This window comes from Euprymna scolopes, chromosome 29 (assembly GCF_053919585.1).
Source record: "Euprymna scolopes isolate OS-2025 chromosome 29, ASM5391958v1, whole genome shotgun sequence".
NCBI lineage: Eukaryota > Metazoa > Mollusca > Cephalopoda > Sepiida > Sepiolidae > Euprymna > Euprymna scolopes.
The window spans coordinates 28,799,842-28,815,182 of NC_136510.1; the positions used below are offsets into that span (position 1 = coordinate 28,799,842).

Below are 15,341 nucleotides of genomic sequence, written 5' to 3' on the forward strand. Positions count from 1 at the left end.
TTAATAAAAATCTTAATGACCCCTGAAGATTGAATTTTCTTTGATCTACGGAAACACCATCAAACCCACTGTCGAATTCTTGCAATGCAGAGGTTGCAGAGCTAACCCCTCTTTTCCTTAGTAGAGAAAAGGAAACGTATTCAACACCGAAACGTTGTGCTAATAACACCCGAGATGCGAATAATTGTCCGATTAATCAAAATAATACAAACAGTCAAATCTCATCTCAAAAATTTAGAATTGTAAAAAACAAAATTTATTTTTAAATAGTTTTTTGAGTTAAATTGAAGTTTCACAATATCTTTTTTTTATTATTATTAAATTGTTAGGTGGAAGCGCAGAATAGTTACAAAACATCCTCCCTATGTTAAGAATGGCTTTCAAAATAATAGCGTTATTATTTCAGCACGATGGCAAAAGTGCACAAGTACCATAATTTGGATATGATACGTAAGTACGTAATAATTTTTCCATCTGAAATGCATTGGCTTAAAAGATGACCAATCTATACACGGACTCAATATTGTATTCATTTGTGGATCAACCTACTTAAAAGCTCATTGTAACTTGATATATGTGCTTATTCTCAGACGACAAGAACCTGAAGAAGGCTGAAAATAACAACAACCAAATCATTGTAAACAAAAACAAAAAAAGCAACCAAAAATGGAGACAACAGTCCAAAATATGTAAATAATGTAAATAAATACGTTTGACATTTAAACAAAATTCACCATAGCAAAATTTTAGTCAAAAATTTTTTTTTAAATATTTTGTGTAAAACATTTTTTTTTAATGAACTAATTACACAAATGTTCAATTCCAACCATTTTTTTTAATCGAACATTTTTATTCTAATGTTTGTTCAAACAATGAAAATAAACAAATGTATAATTTTTGTTGTCGTTGTTATCATCCAATGAGGATTGAACAGATTTTAACACTTGTCATAATTTTAACACTTGTCATAATTACTTCTTGAAATTTATAAAATGTTATTCAAAATCCAGGACATTGCAAGACAGTGACATGCATCTCAAACCGAGAACGCACTGATTAAACAAAACAAACATTTTTTTTTATTATTGGAAATCGCTCAAGAAAAAGCATGAAGCCAATATAACACGAATGAAAAGATGGTTACTACAAAGACAAGAGATGCCTATTGCCCTTAGTTTAGAAAAAAACCATGGTAGGTAGGAGGAAAACAGTCAGCAGGAAGAAAGTTCCACAACCTTGCAGTTCTTGGAAGGAAGTTACTCGAATAAGAAGCTGCATTACAATGGGGTATTAAAACAGCGAATTGATGAAGACCACTGGACCAACGAGTCAAATGAGCTGGAACAAAGGAAGCCGGTACTAGATCAGTCTATTCTGAAGAACACACACCATAATAGTCTTTTTAATAAATACTGAGACTAGCAACATCAGGTCTGTGAGAGAGAGAGAGGGGGAGGAGGCAATCAAACTACAGATACGTTTCTGCAATTTATTAAGAATCTTCAAATGGGACAGATTCACTAGCCCAAATAGGACAGCAATACTCCGTACATAGTTTGAGAGTAGATTTGTAGAGATAAAGAATAGCCTTTGGTGCGAGAAAGTGTTTAGAACGATAGAGAGAATAGGTTTTACGAGAAGTAGAAGGAGCAATGGATTTAATATATGAACTCCAAGAATGATTTGATGAGAAAAAAAGACCAAGAAATTTTAGAGTCGATTTCTCATTGAGAGTAGAGTCACCCATAAGAATCTCAAGAAGAAAAGAGACACGCCTACGACTGAAAGACAATAGTTGAGTCCTAACAGGATTAAACAAAACAAGCCATTTCTTACCTCAATCCGTGCATGCCAGTGGCATTCACTTTAGGTTCAACTGGTTTCCTCTCAAGGATGGATTATCAAGGGAATATTAAATTTACAAGTGATCCTCGGTCACATGCATATTCCAGTCAGGAAAGAAGATGAGGTTAGTTTTTTTGCAATTCTTACAGGGAAGTTTTGACATCCTCCTACATACAGCACCTGGTAATCCCAAATGGTCACCCATCTGATACTGACTAGGCTCAACATTGCTTTATTTTGGTGAATCTAACAAGAACTGATGGGTCAACATGGTTGTGCCATATATTACACCAATCGATAAGTGAATCCAGGTCAACTTCTAGATCCGCTGCATATTTCAATTGATCCAAGGAAGGTGGGTGAGAAGGTGGTGTCATCAGCATAAATGTTAATTTTTCTGAATAATATTCTCTGGAAGGTCATTTATACAGAGAAGGAACAATGTTAAGCAATTAATGCTATTCCTGTTGTATGATTGGTGTCGAGTTCATATTTTGTGATTTTCATTTTCTTATCGAGATTTACAAATTATCTTTTTCTTTTCTTAAAAAGTCTAATATGTAATATGAAGAACGGTAAAAAAGAAAAAAAAAACAAGAAAGTTATCACTATTGAGCACTTGTAAATTCTGTGACAGTTCTACACCCCCCCCCTCTCCACATTAGATTATGGGGAGTGGGGAGGACTCTTAACTATTCTGTACTTTAATGTAACAATTTAATAAATGAAAGATACGGTAAAAATTGAATTTAACTCGAAAATCCTACCTAAAAAATAGCATGGTTCATAAACTGCAGAAGTACTAAACAGAAAGAAAACACAAAAATGTAATCGTCCTAAAAAGAAGAATCTGCATTGTTTTTAAGGGATAGCAGTAGAGTGCCTCTTAATTATTTTAATTTTTTTTTTTTTTTTTTTTTTTAAACAGAAACAAATGCACATTGGATGATTTGTTAAAAATACCCCCTCCCCCCCCAAAAAAAAAAAAATTCTGCATTTATGGCTTTGTTTTTATTTGTTTTATACAAACTTGGTGGGTGTTTATTTCACCATGTTCTGTAAACTGCAGAAGTTTATCTTTAACTTTTAATTTTTCTAACTGTTTTGTTTTTTCTTTAACTATCTTTATGCTAAAAAATATTTTATAGTCTTAAAGGCAATAAAAGATATATCTAAATATAACGACATCAATTGAAATTGAACCTAAAATCTTAGAATCTTTGGTTTTTCAACTATCCACTGACCCAAGTCATGTCAAGATGCTGCAAATTTATTTACTTAAACAAAGAAAAGCTTAAAACATTTACATATGTTCATACAATAAAGACGTCTAAAAAGATACGATTAAATCCGAACAGACACACATTGGATGATTTAAAAAAAAATTTTAAATCCTCCCTTACCCTCCCCCTTCCAAAAATATTATCAACTAAATCAACCCACGCATATAACTGATCACACACAAAATAAAACTTCTCTCAACAATGGAAAAGGTGAAATTAAAGAATAGTTAACAAAGACCCACCCTACCATGTTATGAACGCGTTTCTAAATGATAGCATCATTATTTCAGCATGATCCGTAAATTGTCGAATTAAAAAAAAAAGCATTTACGGCTTTGTTTTTATGTGTTTAATACAAAGTTTGTTGGCATCTATTTCAGCACAGTCTGTAAACTGCAGTAGATTTTTCTATCAATGTTCAATAATGAGCGCTTTTACGTTTCAAAATATTTTATAGTCATAAAAGCGATAAAAATAAAAATTTACAAAAAAACAACATCAGTTGGGATCGAACCTAAAATCTTAGGGTCTTCAGTTTTTCATGCTATCCACTGACCCAAATGGAAGAGTCATGTGAAGATGCTGGAAATTAATCTACTTAAATAAAGAAAAGTTTAAAACATCTACATATGTGCAGAGAATAAAAGCATCTAAAAAGATATGATTATACCTGATCCCCCCCCCCCATTAGATTTTGCAGCAGTTTTACACTAAGAAATTTTTTTTTTTTACAAGGTAGTCACCACTTATCAAGGCCCGGAAGTCACTCGAGGATAAGGGTTATTGCGTGTACAGTACGTTAGTATTGGTGATTTGATAAAGTGTCTTACTTAAGGGGGGGGGGGTCATCAGGAATTTGTTTACATTGGACTTAAAGACATCCAGGTTGTAGTCAGGTGGGAGACAGGCAACCGGAACAGAGTTCCACAGGCGTGCACTTCTAAGAAAGAAGCTTTGTTCATGGAATCTACGTTTTGATTTTGGCACAGATAAGGAGTGGGGAAAACTTTTGACAGTGGTTTCAGCTAGACGGGTGTTTATCGTGAGGGAGGACCAGAGATTGGAGTTCAGATGAGCACCTGCCATGGTAGTAACGATAAAACAAAGACAGGCTCGCAACATCTCTCCTGTGGGAGAGAAGTTGCAGGGAAGAGAAAAGGACACCACCCACTAGGCCACGAAGCCTATTTTGTACTCTGTCAAGGCAGGATAGGCTGTTTTTAGCAGCTCCTGCCCAGATGTGGCAGCAGTACTCCATCCTTGGACATACTTGGTTTTTATATAGATATCTTCTGGAGCAGTAGAAGGATACTACCATTTTTCCAGTGACTTTGGCAACTGACTTGATGTACGTGTTCCATTTCAGACCAGGAGTAAAGGTCAAGCCCAGAAGCTTATCAAAACATGGAGCTTCCCCTAGACAAGAGCCACCCATTTCAATTGATGCCAGATGGGGATCAGAGCGTTGACGATGTAAAGATAGGAGCTTGGTTTTAGATGCATTAAAAGTAACCACCCACCTCCTCCCCCACTGTACCACACACTCAAGATCAGAGGAGAGAGAATCAGAGAGAATTTTGTCATTTACGACCTTTGATGTGTTGCCATAGATGGTCGTGTCATCAGCATAGTTGTCAACGAATGATTTAAGTATGCGTTTTGGGAGATCATCGATGTAGATCAGGAAGAGAGTTGGGCCCAAGATGGAGCCCTGAGGGACTCCAGCATTAATATTAATGGCCTCTGATTTCTGCCTATCAACCACTACTCTTATGAGCCTATTGAAGAGAAATGATTTAATAATTGAGAAAACATTTCCAGTTATACCGTAGCTGGAAATCTTGTGAAGTAGGTTCTTATGCCATACCTTATCGAAGCCCTTTGATATGTCAAGAGCAATTGCCCTAGAGAGGAAGCCTTTGTCAAGAGATTTGCTAATCCTATGAGATATAACAGTTAGCACATCTGCTGTAGATCTGGCAGAACAGAAACCATATTGCATGTCACTAAGAAGGTTATTTCTGCTGAAGTGGTTGACTATTTCTCTATTTAATATGGATTCCAGCAGCTTACTCATGACACACAGGAGACTTATTGGTCTGTACTGAGAGAGAGAGGACTTATCACCTGAATTCTTAAATACAGGGCATACTGATGAGGTTTTCCAGGGTGTTCGAAAGCACTTCTCTTTAAGGCAACGCTTAAAGAGTTTTGTAAGTATGGGGGCAAGTTCTGGTTGAAGCATTTTCAGCACAATAATTGGAATGCCGTCAGGGCCAGTTGCTTTACTGGAATCAAGGTTCTTGATTAGCTTGGCGACATCACGTACAGATATTTGTATGTTGCAGAGCGTGTTGTCCATTATAGAAGGAAATACGGGGAGTTGATGGCTTTCATCGCATAGGGTAGAATTAGCTGCAAAGTTCTTGGCAAATAGTTTGGCCTTGTCTGATGCTGACGCAATGACCTCAGGTCCATTGATGATGGTTGGGACAGAACGCACACTTCTGTTCAGGATCCTATTTGCTATTTGCCAAAACTGGTGGGAACCAAGCCGCTGCTCAGCTACTTTGGATTTAACAGATTGAGCATATAGCTCTCTTGCATTTTTTATTACTCTTTTGCAATAGTTGCTGGCAGTCCTGAGGGCAGCTTTAGTCTCAGTGCATCTATTACGTTGATAGCTATGGAAAAAGTGATTTCTGTGCGCGATGCCAGCAGCACATTCTGGGGAGAACCATGGCTGTTCAGTTTTTGTTGGAATTAATGAAAAAAAAAATAATAATAATAATTGGAAACACCATCCCTATAAAACCAAGCTGTAACAAAATACAGACAGCAGCCATAAAGGAAATAATGTCTATTCTTAAAAAAAGACTACAATGTTTTCTTTTATCAAAATCTTTTTTATTCTTTTGTATACAAAAAAATATCAGAAATCACCGTTTATTTTTTTTTAATATCCATACTTTTGGCTTTGTTGAAACTTTTAAAGGTGGAAATTTTTTTAAATCAAATTTTAAACTGTAAAAAGCTTTAACATTTTCCAAAATTGTGTGAGTCTCACGGTAAGGCTGGAGTTCTCGATCTTCTTCACTTGTAGCACCAATTAATAAGTGGGTAAAACTTTGCATAGCTGCACCCCCAGGGGGTAAGTCCTCTGTCTTATTGTATCTGCGAAAAAAAAATGAATATGTAAATAAAAACGTTTACATACATATATATATATATATATATATATATATATATATATATATATATATATATATATATATATATATATTTAGTAGAAATGGTAATTAATAAAAATTGAAGAAAGTGCTCAATACTGTTGTAGAGCAAATATGCGTTTTATTTTTTATTACTGTATCTTTCTGTTAAGTTACATTATTGTTTCAGCTACCCAGCCGTTTTTTTTTGGTCTTTATGTAAAAGTCTGAGGAAGCTACAGACAGCCAAAAAAACGGCCGGGTAGCTGAAACAATAATGTAACTTAACAGAAAGATACGGTAATAAAAAATAAAACGTGTATATATATATATATACACGTTTTATTTTAAGCCCCCCCCCCCCGCCTTTGAGTAGAGCACTGTCGTAAATAATCTCACCCGCTACTTAATTGCCTGAAAAATGCGAAGCTCGTTGTTTGTTTACGAACAGGCGATTTGAGCACTATAAAAGTGGTGGCGGGTGTCCATTTAAATAGACATTCTGACGAGTTATTTACGGGCGTCGCCTTCATGGTCGAGTGGGAGAACTGCCGACTGTCAACACGACGGTTCTAGGTTCAATCCTTGGCTAGGGAGAGATGCTAGTCTAGCAGCACTGATGAGTTGTGATACAACGAAACAGGACTGTATGTCGATGACTACAAATATATATATATATATATATATATATATAAAATAAAAATTACAATTTACCAAAATGATCAAAGATGGTAAAACCAAAGTATATTATAAATATTAAAGAATTAATATTTATAAAGTAATCTCAACCAGATGTAAAAGCTCGATAAAACCAAATAGGAGATAGAGCTTATAATAAGAGCAATCAGTCAATAAAACATGTAAAAAACGCTTTGAAAAAGAGTTAAAAAAAAACATTTAATCTGAAAAGGAAACATTTAATAAGTGGATAGTTCTTAATCCGCAAAGTTTTGAAGAAATACTTTCCTTCTCCTCAGAGGGTAGGAATTAGAAAAATGCGGGATCGGATTTTGCATACAAAAGTATTTGATGAAACTACAAGTAAGTCAAAGATCTTACTTGATAACAAAAAGTGAAGCAGAGGGAATATGGTGAAGAAAAAAATATATATTTATTCAGTGGTTGTCCAGAATTACCTTATATTAAAAAATAAAACTAAAGAAGAATCTTTATGAGGCACATACACATGATGAAACGATAAGAATATTCCAAAAATCATGCAAATTGATCAAGTATTCATATTATTTGGATTCTTCGAACTACTATTCTCATTTGGAGTGTTATTTTCACAATATTTCTGTCAATATCACCTCTGATCTTCTCTAGATGTACCTTGTCAAAATTGAGGAATCTGCACAGAAAACCTTTATTTAATCCACAGGGGTAACATGCTCTCATTCCATCAGCCATGACTGGGTAGAAGTCCTAAGTAATTCACAATTGTATTTTGAGTGTCGCCCACACTGAGGAATGAACCTTCAACACACAGAAAACTGAATTTTACTAAATTCTTTATCCATGATATCCAAGATGAGAATAGTAGTCCGAATAATCCAAAATACGAATAATCAATTTTTATAGAAATCATGATTAAGCAATTAAATGGAAATCATAAGCATTACGAGGCTGATATTAAAGTTTGAATTATCAAGTTATCTCCTTTTGTTTTTTCAAGATGGCGACACAAGATACTTCTACTCACATTCATAAAATTTGATTTTCTTAGGTAAAAAGAAAACTACTTGATTAATTTACATAAGATTTGGAATATGACATTTTTATTCAGTCACAGATACATGCATCATATAGATTATTTTTATTTATTTATTTTTTTAATTATAGAGGGGAATTCTGGACAAGAACCCTATATTCTTCTAAAATAAAGATGATTTTTCTCTGATCTTTGTGACCGTTAGATTAATGAACAAAAGGCGGGGAAAAAAATGTTTTGTTAGATCAAATATTGATCCGTGTTAAAAAGAAAAAAAAAACATTTTCAGTCAATTTCATCGAATTTCATATTTAATCAAATCAACAATTTTTTTTTGATTACTTATATCAGAGATGGAAGTTGGAGGAGCTAACACTTACATAAGTTCTGACATTGCTATTCAAATCACTGAACTATTTTTATAACACAGAATTTTTTGTATGAGCGAAAGGAAATCTTCGTTTATCCTTTTCGATCTTGCTCTCTCTCCTTCCTTTCATTGTAGTTGGCTGACAAAGAAAGGACTGAAAGAATCACAATTTCTTCGAAGGGCAGAAGAATAGGGTGCAAAAATACTCAAGATTTAACTGAAATACAATTTTTTTTTTTTTAATTACATTTTCACCCCAAACAAAGCACATTGCCACTTTGATGTAGGGGGCTACTATCAGGGACATAAGTTACAGGGGTACTATGTGGGGAGTTGGGCAGCAAGATGTCGGTTCACGTTACATTTGAACTTCTGCATGTCAGTACAGTCAGCGAAGCAGGCACTCGGAAGGGAATTCCAAAGTCCAGCGGTTCTGGAGAAGAAACTACTGGAGTAGAAGGCTCTCTTACATCTAGGGATCTCTACTGTGAAGGGGTGGGATTTTGCTGCTTATCGGGTTTGTCGGGGGGTATTTACGTCGAGGGGGTACAAGTGCTTGCAGTTCGTCGGAGCATTCACCATTAAAGTACTTGTAGAACAGGCAGAGGGATGCTACATTTCGTCGATGGGACAGAGGCTGAAGCTTAGATGACAGTTCAGGATCTATCAGGTTGGCGACTCTTTTTTAAACCTTGACTAGGAGTGAGAGACTAGTGGCAGATGCACCAGCCCAAATATGACAACAATACTCCATACATGGGCGAATGGTGGCCTTATAGAGGTACAGGATACTTTCGGGCGTTAGTAGCTTTCTAGCACGGTAGAGAGAACCTACCTTTTTCGCAGTGGTTCTGGCAATGCTCTCAATGTAATTTTTCCAACTCATGTTTCCTGTGAACGTTAGGCCGAGGAGTTTTAAAAGAAGTACTTTCAGATAAAGAGTATTTGGCCATTGCTATTAGTGGTAGAGAATTTTAGTTTTTGTCTAACATTCCTTCAATATTAAAAAACAAAAATAAAGAAAAATCTGTATGATTTACTAGTGATAAAACGAAAATATCATACCCCAAAAATCACATAAATTGATCAAGTAGTTTTATTTTGTATCTGCAGAGTGACTGTTTTGCCCACTAATTTGAAAAAGTTTCAAGAAACAAGGGAGATAACCCAATAATAATGCATATTTACTAGATTTATGTTGTAATGCCTACGAATGCCCGTTAATCACTTAAAAATGATTGTTTTTATTAAAAAAAAAATTATTTGATCAATTTATGTGATTTTTGGAATATGGTATTTCGTTTTGTTATGAGCCTGTACATCATAATGAGTTTTCTTTATTTTTGCTTTTTTTCATACAACGGGAATTCTGGAAAAGAACCCAGATTTTATTTTGTGGCACGAATGTTTAGCATGTTGTATATAAAGGCAGAGGATAAACTTTAATCATTTAAAAAAAATTAGGTGAAAACTTTGAGTGAATACATTTGGAGAACAGGGGGAGAGTCACCACTTATCAAGGCCCAAAGCCACTTGAGGATAAGGGTTAATGAATGTAAGGTACTAGTGAAGTAACCCTTAATGATGTAAATTGGGTGGAATTTGATTATTTATGAGGACGATATAACAGGAACTTGTTTCCATTAGATTTGAATGTTACCATGTTGTATTTAGCTGGGAAGCATGCCAGTGGAACAGTATTCCAAAGGCGGGCAGTTCTGGGAAAGAAACTTTGTTTATGGAACTTGCATTTACATTTAGGCACAGATAGTGGGGAAAATCATATACAGTGTTTTTCTGTGAAAGTTTGGCAAATAGGGACCATAGATTGGACTTCAGATAAGCACCTACCATGAAAATAGTGATAGAGCAGAGACTGGCTGGCGAGGTCTCTTCTGTAGGAGAGAGGTTGCAGGGAAGAAAAAAGGAAATTACCTTTACGAAGCCGGTTTTGAAATCTATCTAGGCAGGATAGGACGTGCTGAAAAGCTCCTGCCCAGATGTACACCATTTTAGGGAGCACTTGGCTTTTATACAGATAGAGGATTGCATCAGGAGTGAGATACTTACTGGAGCGGTAAAGTGATCCAATCATTTTCAGATCAGGAATGAATGTCAGTCCCAGAAGCTTGGAGCTCCTCCAAGACTAGATCATTTCATTCCAATTAGGGTGTGGTAGGGATCAGAGTGATTATGATGAAAAAAGAGAGAAGCTTGGTTTTCAATGCATTAAAATTAATCAACCACCTTTTTCCCTGTTGCACCATGTTCTCAAGATCAGAAGAGAGAAAATTAGAAAGAGCTTTGTCATTGCTGGCCTTTGAAGTGTCGCCATAGATTGTCATGTCGTCTGCAGAAATGTCTACGAATGACCTAAGAATGTGATTTGGGAGATCATTGATGAAGATTAGGAACAGGGTTGGACCCAGGATGAAACCCTTGGGGACATCAGTGTTAATTTTTTTTTTCTTTTTTACATAGGGATAACCTAACCACTTATCAAGGCCCAGAGACCACTCGAGGATAAGGGTTAAGAGTTAATATAGTAATCGTTAGTAATGGAAATTTGGTAAATTTGTTAACTTAAGTGGAACGGCTCATCAAGAACTTGTTTACATTGGACTTGAAGACAACCATATTGTAGTCAGCTGGAAAGCAGAAAAATAGAAGACAATTCCACAGGCGTGAACTTCTAAGAAAGAAGCTTTGTTCATGGAATCTACATTTAGGTTTAGACACAGATAAAGAGTGGGAGGAATTATAGTGTTTTCAGCTAGACGAGTGTTTCTTGTGAAAGTTCGGCGAGGGGGTACCATAGATTGAAGCTCAGTCGAGCACTTGCCATGAAAATAACGATAAAGCAGAGACAAACTCGCAACATCTCTTCTGTGAGATAGAGGTTGCAGGGAAGAGAAAAGGACATCTTCTACAAGGCTACAAAGTCTATTTTGAACTCTATCAAGGAAGGACAAGTCCTTTCTAGCAGCTCCTGCCCAGATGTGGCAACAGTACTCCATCCTTGGACGTACCTGGCTTTTATATAGATAGTGAATTGCATCAGCAGTGAGATATCTACTGAATCCATAGAAGGATCCCACCATTTTTCCAGCAGCCTTGCCAACAGATTTGATGTACGTGTTCCATTTCAGATCAAGAGTAAAGGTCAAGTCCAGAAGCTTGTCAAAACATGAGGCCTCCCCAAGACGAGAGCCATTCATTTCAATTGACGCTAAATGGGGATCAGAACATTGATGATGTAAAGATAGAAGCTTGGTTTTAGATGCATTAAAAGTAACCAGCCACTTCTTTCCTCATTGTACCATGTGCTCAAGATCAGAGGAGAGAGAATCAGAGAGGGTCATTAACAGTCTTAGATGTGTTACCATAGATGGTAGTGTCATCAGCATAAATGTCTACAAATGATGTAAGGATGTGATTTGGAAGATGATTAATGTAGATCAGGAAAAGAGTTGTGCCCAGGATGGACCCTTGTGTAATATAACAGTTAGATCAGCTGTAGATCTCGCAGAATGGAAACTATACTGCATGTCACTGAGCAGGTTATTTTTGCCAAGGTAGTTGACCACTTCTCTGTTTATCACAGTTTCCAACAACTTACTCATGACGCACAGGAGACTGATTGATCTGTACTGAGACGGAGCTGATCGATCACCGGAATTTTTAATTATAGGGCAGACTGATGAAGTTTTCCAAGGTGTTGGGAAGAATTTCTCTTTAAGACAACGTTTAACCAGCTTTGTAAGTATGAGAGCTAGTTCTTTTTGAGCACTATGACTGGAATGCCGTCAGGGCCAGTTGCTTTACTAGAATCAAGGTTTTTATAAGCTTGGCAACTTAAGTATGTTATAAGTAACAGTTTACCTAGGCTGAGATCATCCACCTGATATTCCAAGATTAAAATCATTGGATTAACTACCGAGAAGGTGGTCCTATAGGCAGGTGCATAACACCGGGCTGCTGCATTGCCATTTGGTAAATGGAGTCTGGATAACACAGTAGTTTTTGGTAGAACTTCACAATGCCATATTAGTTGGAATGATTACAGTTTTTCTTTCATCAATGGTTTACAAAAATAATCTGTTTACTTGTGATAATATTGATTTTCTTGCCTCCCTAAGTGTAAGGAAGTAGGGGAGAAAGAGAAAAAGAAACATGAGAAAAAGAAAAATGATATAAAAAAAGAGATAATAGGTTTATCAGTAAAATAATGGGTAGGAAAGTTGTTCAGAAAGGAGCACAAAAGAAAGCTAAAATAGAATTGTTAATCAATGTTCTCTAACTATGAAGAAAAAGGCAAATAGTGTTTATTAATTATATACAAAAAAAAAAATAGTTAGGTTGTAATAAAGGAAAAACAGTTAATCAATTTACCTCCATTTTGGATTCTGTTGAAGAAATAGTGTAACACCTGTCTGAGCAGAGAGCACATCAATATGGACATTAACATCTGAAAGTAGAAAAGCCAAAATCATTCAAACAACAATTTATTGTTATTTTTTGACACCAACTTATTCGACCATTTCTATGAAGAGCTAAGTAAAAAAACATGGTTTATGATAAAAAATTAATGAGAGTTATGATAAAATCTTTTTTATCCTTTTATATGGAAAAGTTATGAACTTTTTCTTTTATATGGAAAAGTTATGAACTTTTTCTTTTATATGGAAAAGTTATGAACTTTTTCTTTTATATGGAAAAGTTATGAACTTTTTCTTTTATATGGAAAAGTTATGAACTTTTTCTTTTATATGGAAAAGTTATGAACTTTTTCTTTTATATGGAAAAGTTATGAACTTTTTCTTTTATATGGAAAAGTTATGAACTTTTCCTTTTATATGGAAAAGTTATGAACTTTTTCTTTTATATGGAAAAGTTATGAACTTTTTCTTTTATATGGAAAAGTTATGAACTTTTTCTTTTATATGGAAAAGTTATGAACTTTTTCTTTTATATGAAAAAGTTATGAACTTTTTCTTTTATATGGAAAAGTTATGAACTTTTTCTTTTATATGGAAAAGTTATGAACTTTTTCTTTTATAAGGAAAAGTTATGAACTTTTTCTTTTATATGGAAAAGTTATGAACTTTTTCTTTTATATGGAAAAGTTATGAACTTTTCCTTTTATATGGAAAAGTTATGAACTTTTCCTTTTATATGGAAAAGTTATGAACTTTTCCTTTTATATGGAAAAGTTATGAACTTTTTCTTTTATATGGAAAAGTTATGAACTTTTTCTTTTATATGGAAAAGTTATGAACTTTTTCTTTTATATGGAAAAGTTATGAACTTTTTCTTTTATATGGAAAAGTTATGAACTTTTTCTTTTATATGGAAAAGTTATGAACTTTTTCTTTTATATGGAAAAGTTATGAACTTTTTCTTTTATATGGAAAAGTTATGAACTTTTTCTTTTATATGGAAAAGTTATGAACTTTTTCTTTTATATGGGAGAGTTATGATAATCATTTTTTTTTTTACATGAGAGACTTATGATAAACCTTTTTTAGACATAAGAGAGACTTATGATAAACCTTTTTTAAATATAAGAGAGACTTATGATAAACCTTTTTTAAACATAAGAGAGACTTATGATAAACCTTTTTTAAACATAAGAGAGACTTATGATAAACCTTTTTTAAACATAAGAGAGACTTATGATAAACCTTTTTTAAACATAAGAGAGACTTATGATAAACCTTTTTTAAACATGAAAGACTTATGAACACTTTTATATAGAGGAGCAAAATTATTATAGACATTCTAAAATTGTAGATTCACACTTTTACATGGAGGATAAAAATTATGATGAATTCTTTTAACAATTCAGATGAGTATTATATACAAAAGCAAAGTTATCACCAACTTATTACCTGTAGACCGATGTTCCAACTTATGAAGCCGTTGTATAGCATTTCCACCTGGATAATTATTATGTGATAGGTAGAGCATACATGATGTGAAAAAGACATTGCCGAGCAGATGTAACACCATGAAGGTCGACAAGAGGGCATATTTACAAGATTTTTTTCGGTTTCGCCATCTGTAAAAGACAAGAATTTTTCAGTACGACGTGTTTATGTGGTGGAATAAACAGAATGAATATCCAACAAACAAAAAAAAACAAACAATCATTTGAAAAAAAAAAAAAAAAAAAAAAAATGGAAATTTTATTCGTATTATTATTCATCGGACTACTGTTCTCATCTTGTGTGTGATTTTCACAACGTTTCGGTCGATGTTACCTCCGACTTTCTTCTTGGAAATTTTATATTACATACATTTTGCTTAGATATTTTTTTTTTAATTCTTTTTCACCCCAAACAAGGCCTATTACCAATTAGAATGTAAAGGGCTACTATTTGCTATCATGTTTAACAGGGGACTGTGGGGAAGTTGAGCAGCAAGATGTCTATTCACATTGCATTTAAACTTCAGCAGGTTAGTTCAATCAGGAAAGCAGGAAAAAGGGAGGGAATACCAAAGTCTAGTAGTCCAAAGAAAGAAACTATTGGAGTAGAAGGCTTTCTGGCATTTAGGTTGCGATTTTTCTGCTTGTTGAGTTAGTCGGAAGTATGTACATTAAAGGGGGCACAAGTGCTACGAGTTCATTAGAGTACATTCTATTAAAGTATTTTTAAAACAGGCACAAAGTTGCAATGATGGGACAGAGGTTGGAGCTTGGCTGATAGTGCAGAATCTATTAGACGTAAATTTCTTCATATATTTCAATACAGACATACTAGACTACTAGTTAATTGTCTGCCTCCTTTACCGAAGAGTTCATATACATCTGTACAGTCTAATCCATTACCCACATCTTTTACCTTAGCATTGTCAGTAGATCTGATCTTGGTGACATTGTAGCAATATTTAGATGTTCGAGTATGTAAAAATAATGTTAA

At 34.5% G+C, this 15,341-nt stretch overlaps 1 protein-coding gene across 1 annotated transcript in view; it reads right to left on the reverse strand.

Annotated features, from left to right (window-relative positions):
* LOC145252871 (dol-P-Man:Man(7)GlcNAc(2)-PP-Dol alpha-1,6-mannosyltransferase-like) overlaps window positions 1–15,341 on the reverse strand; it is a 30,493-nt gene that overhangs the window by 3,475 nt on the left and 11,677 nt on the right. The window contains exons 5-7 of the mRNA XM_080112882.1: window positions 14,310–14,479; window positions 12,811–12,886; window positions 6,098–6,302 (exon numbers count right to left, since the gene is read on the reverse strand). Of these exons, the coding sequence (XP_079969008.1) occupies window positions 6,098–6,302; window positions 12,811–12,886; window positions 14,310–14,479 (451 nt within the window). The remainder of the gene's footprint in view (window positions 1–6,097; window positions 6,303–12,810; window positions 12,887–14,309; window positions 14,480–15,341) is intronic.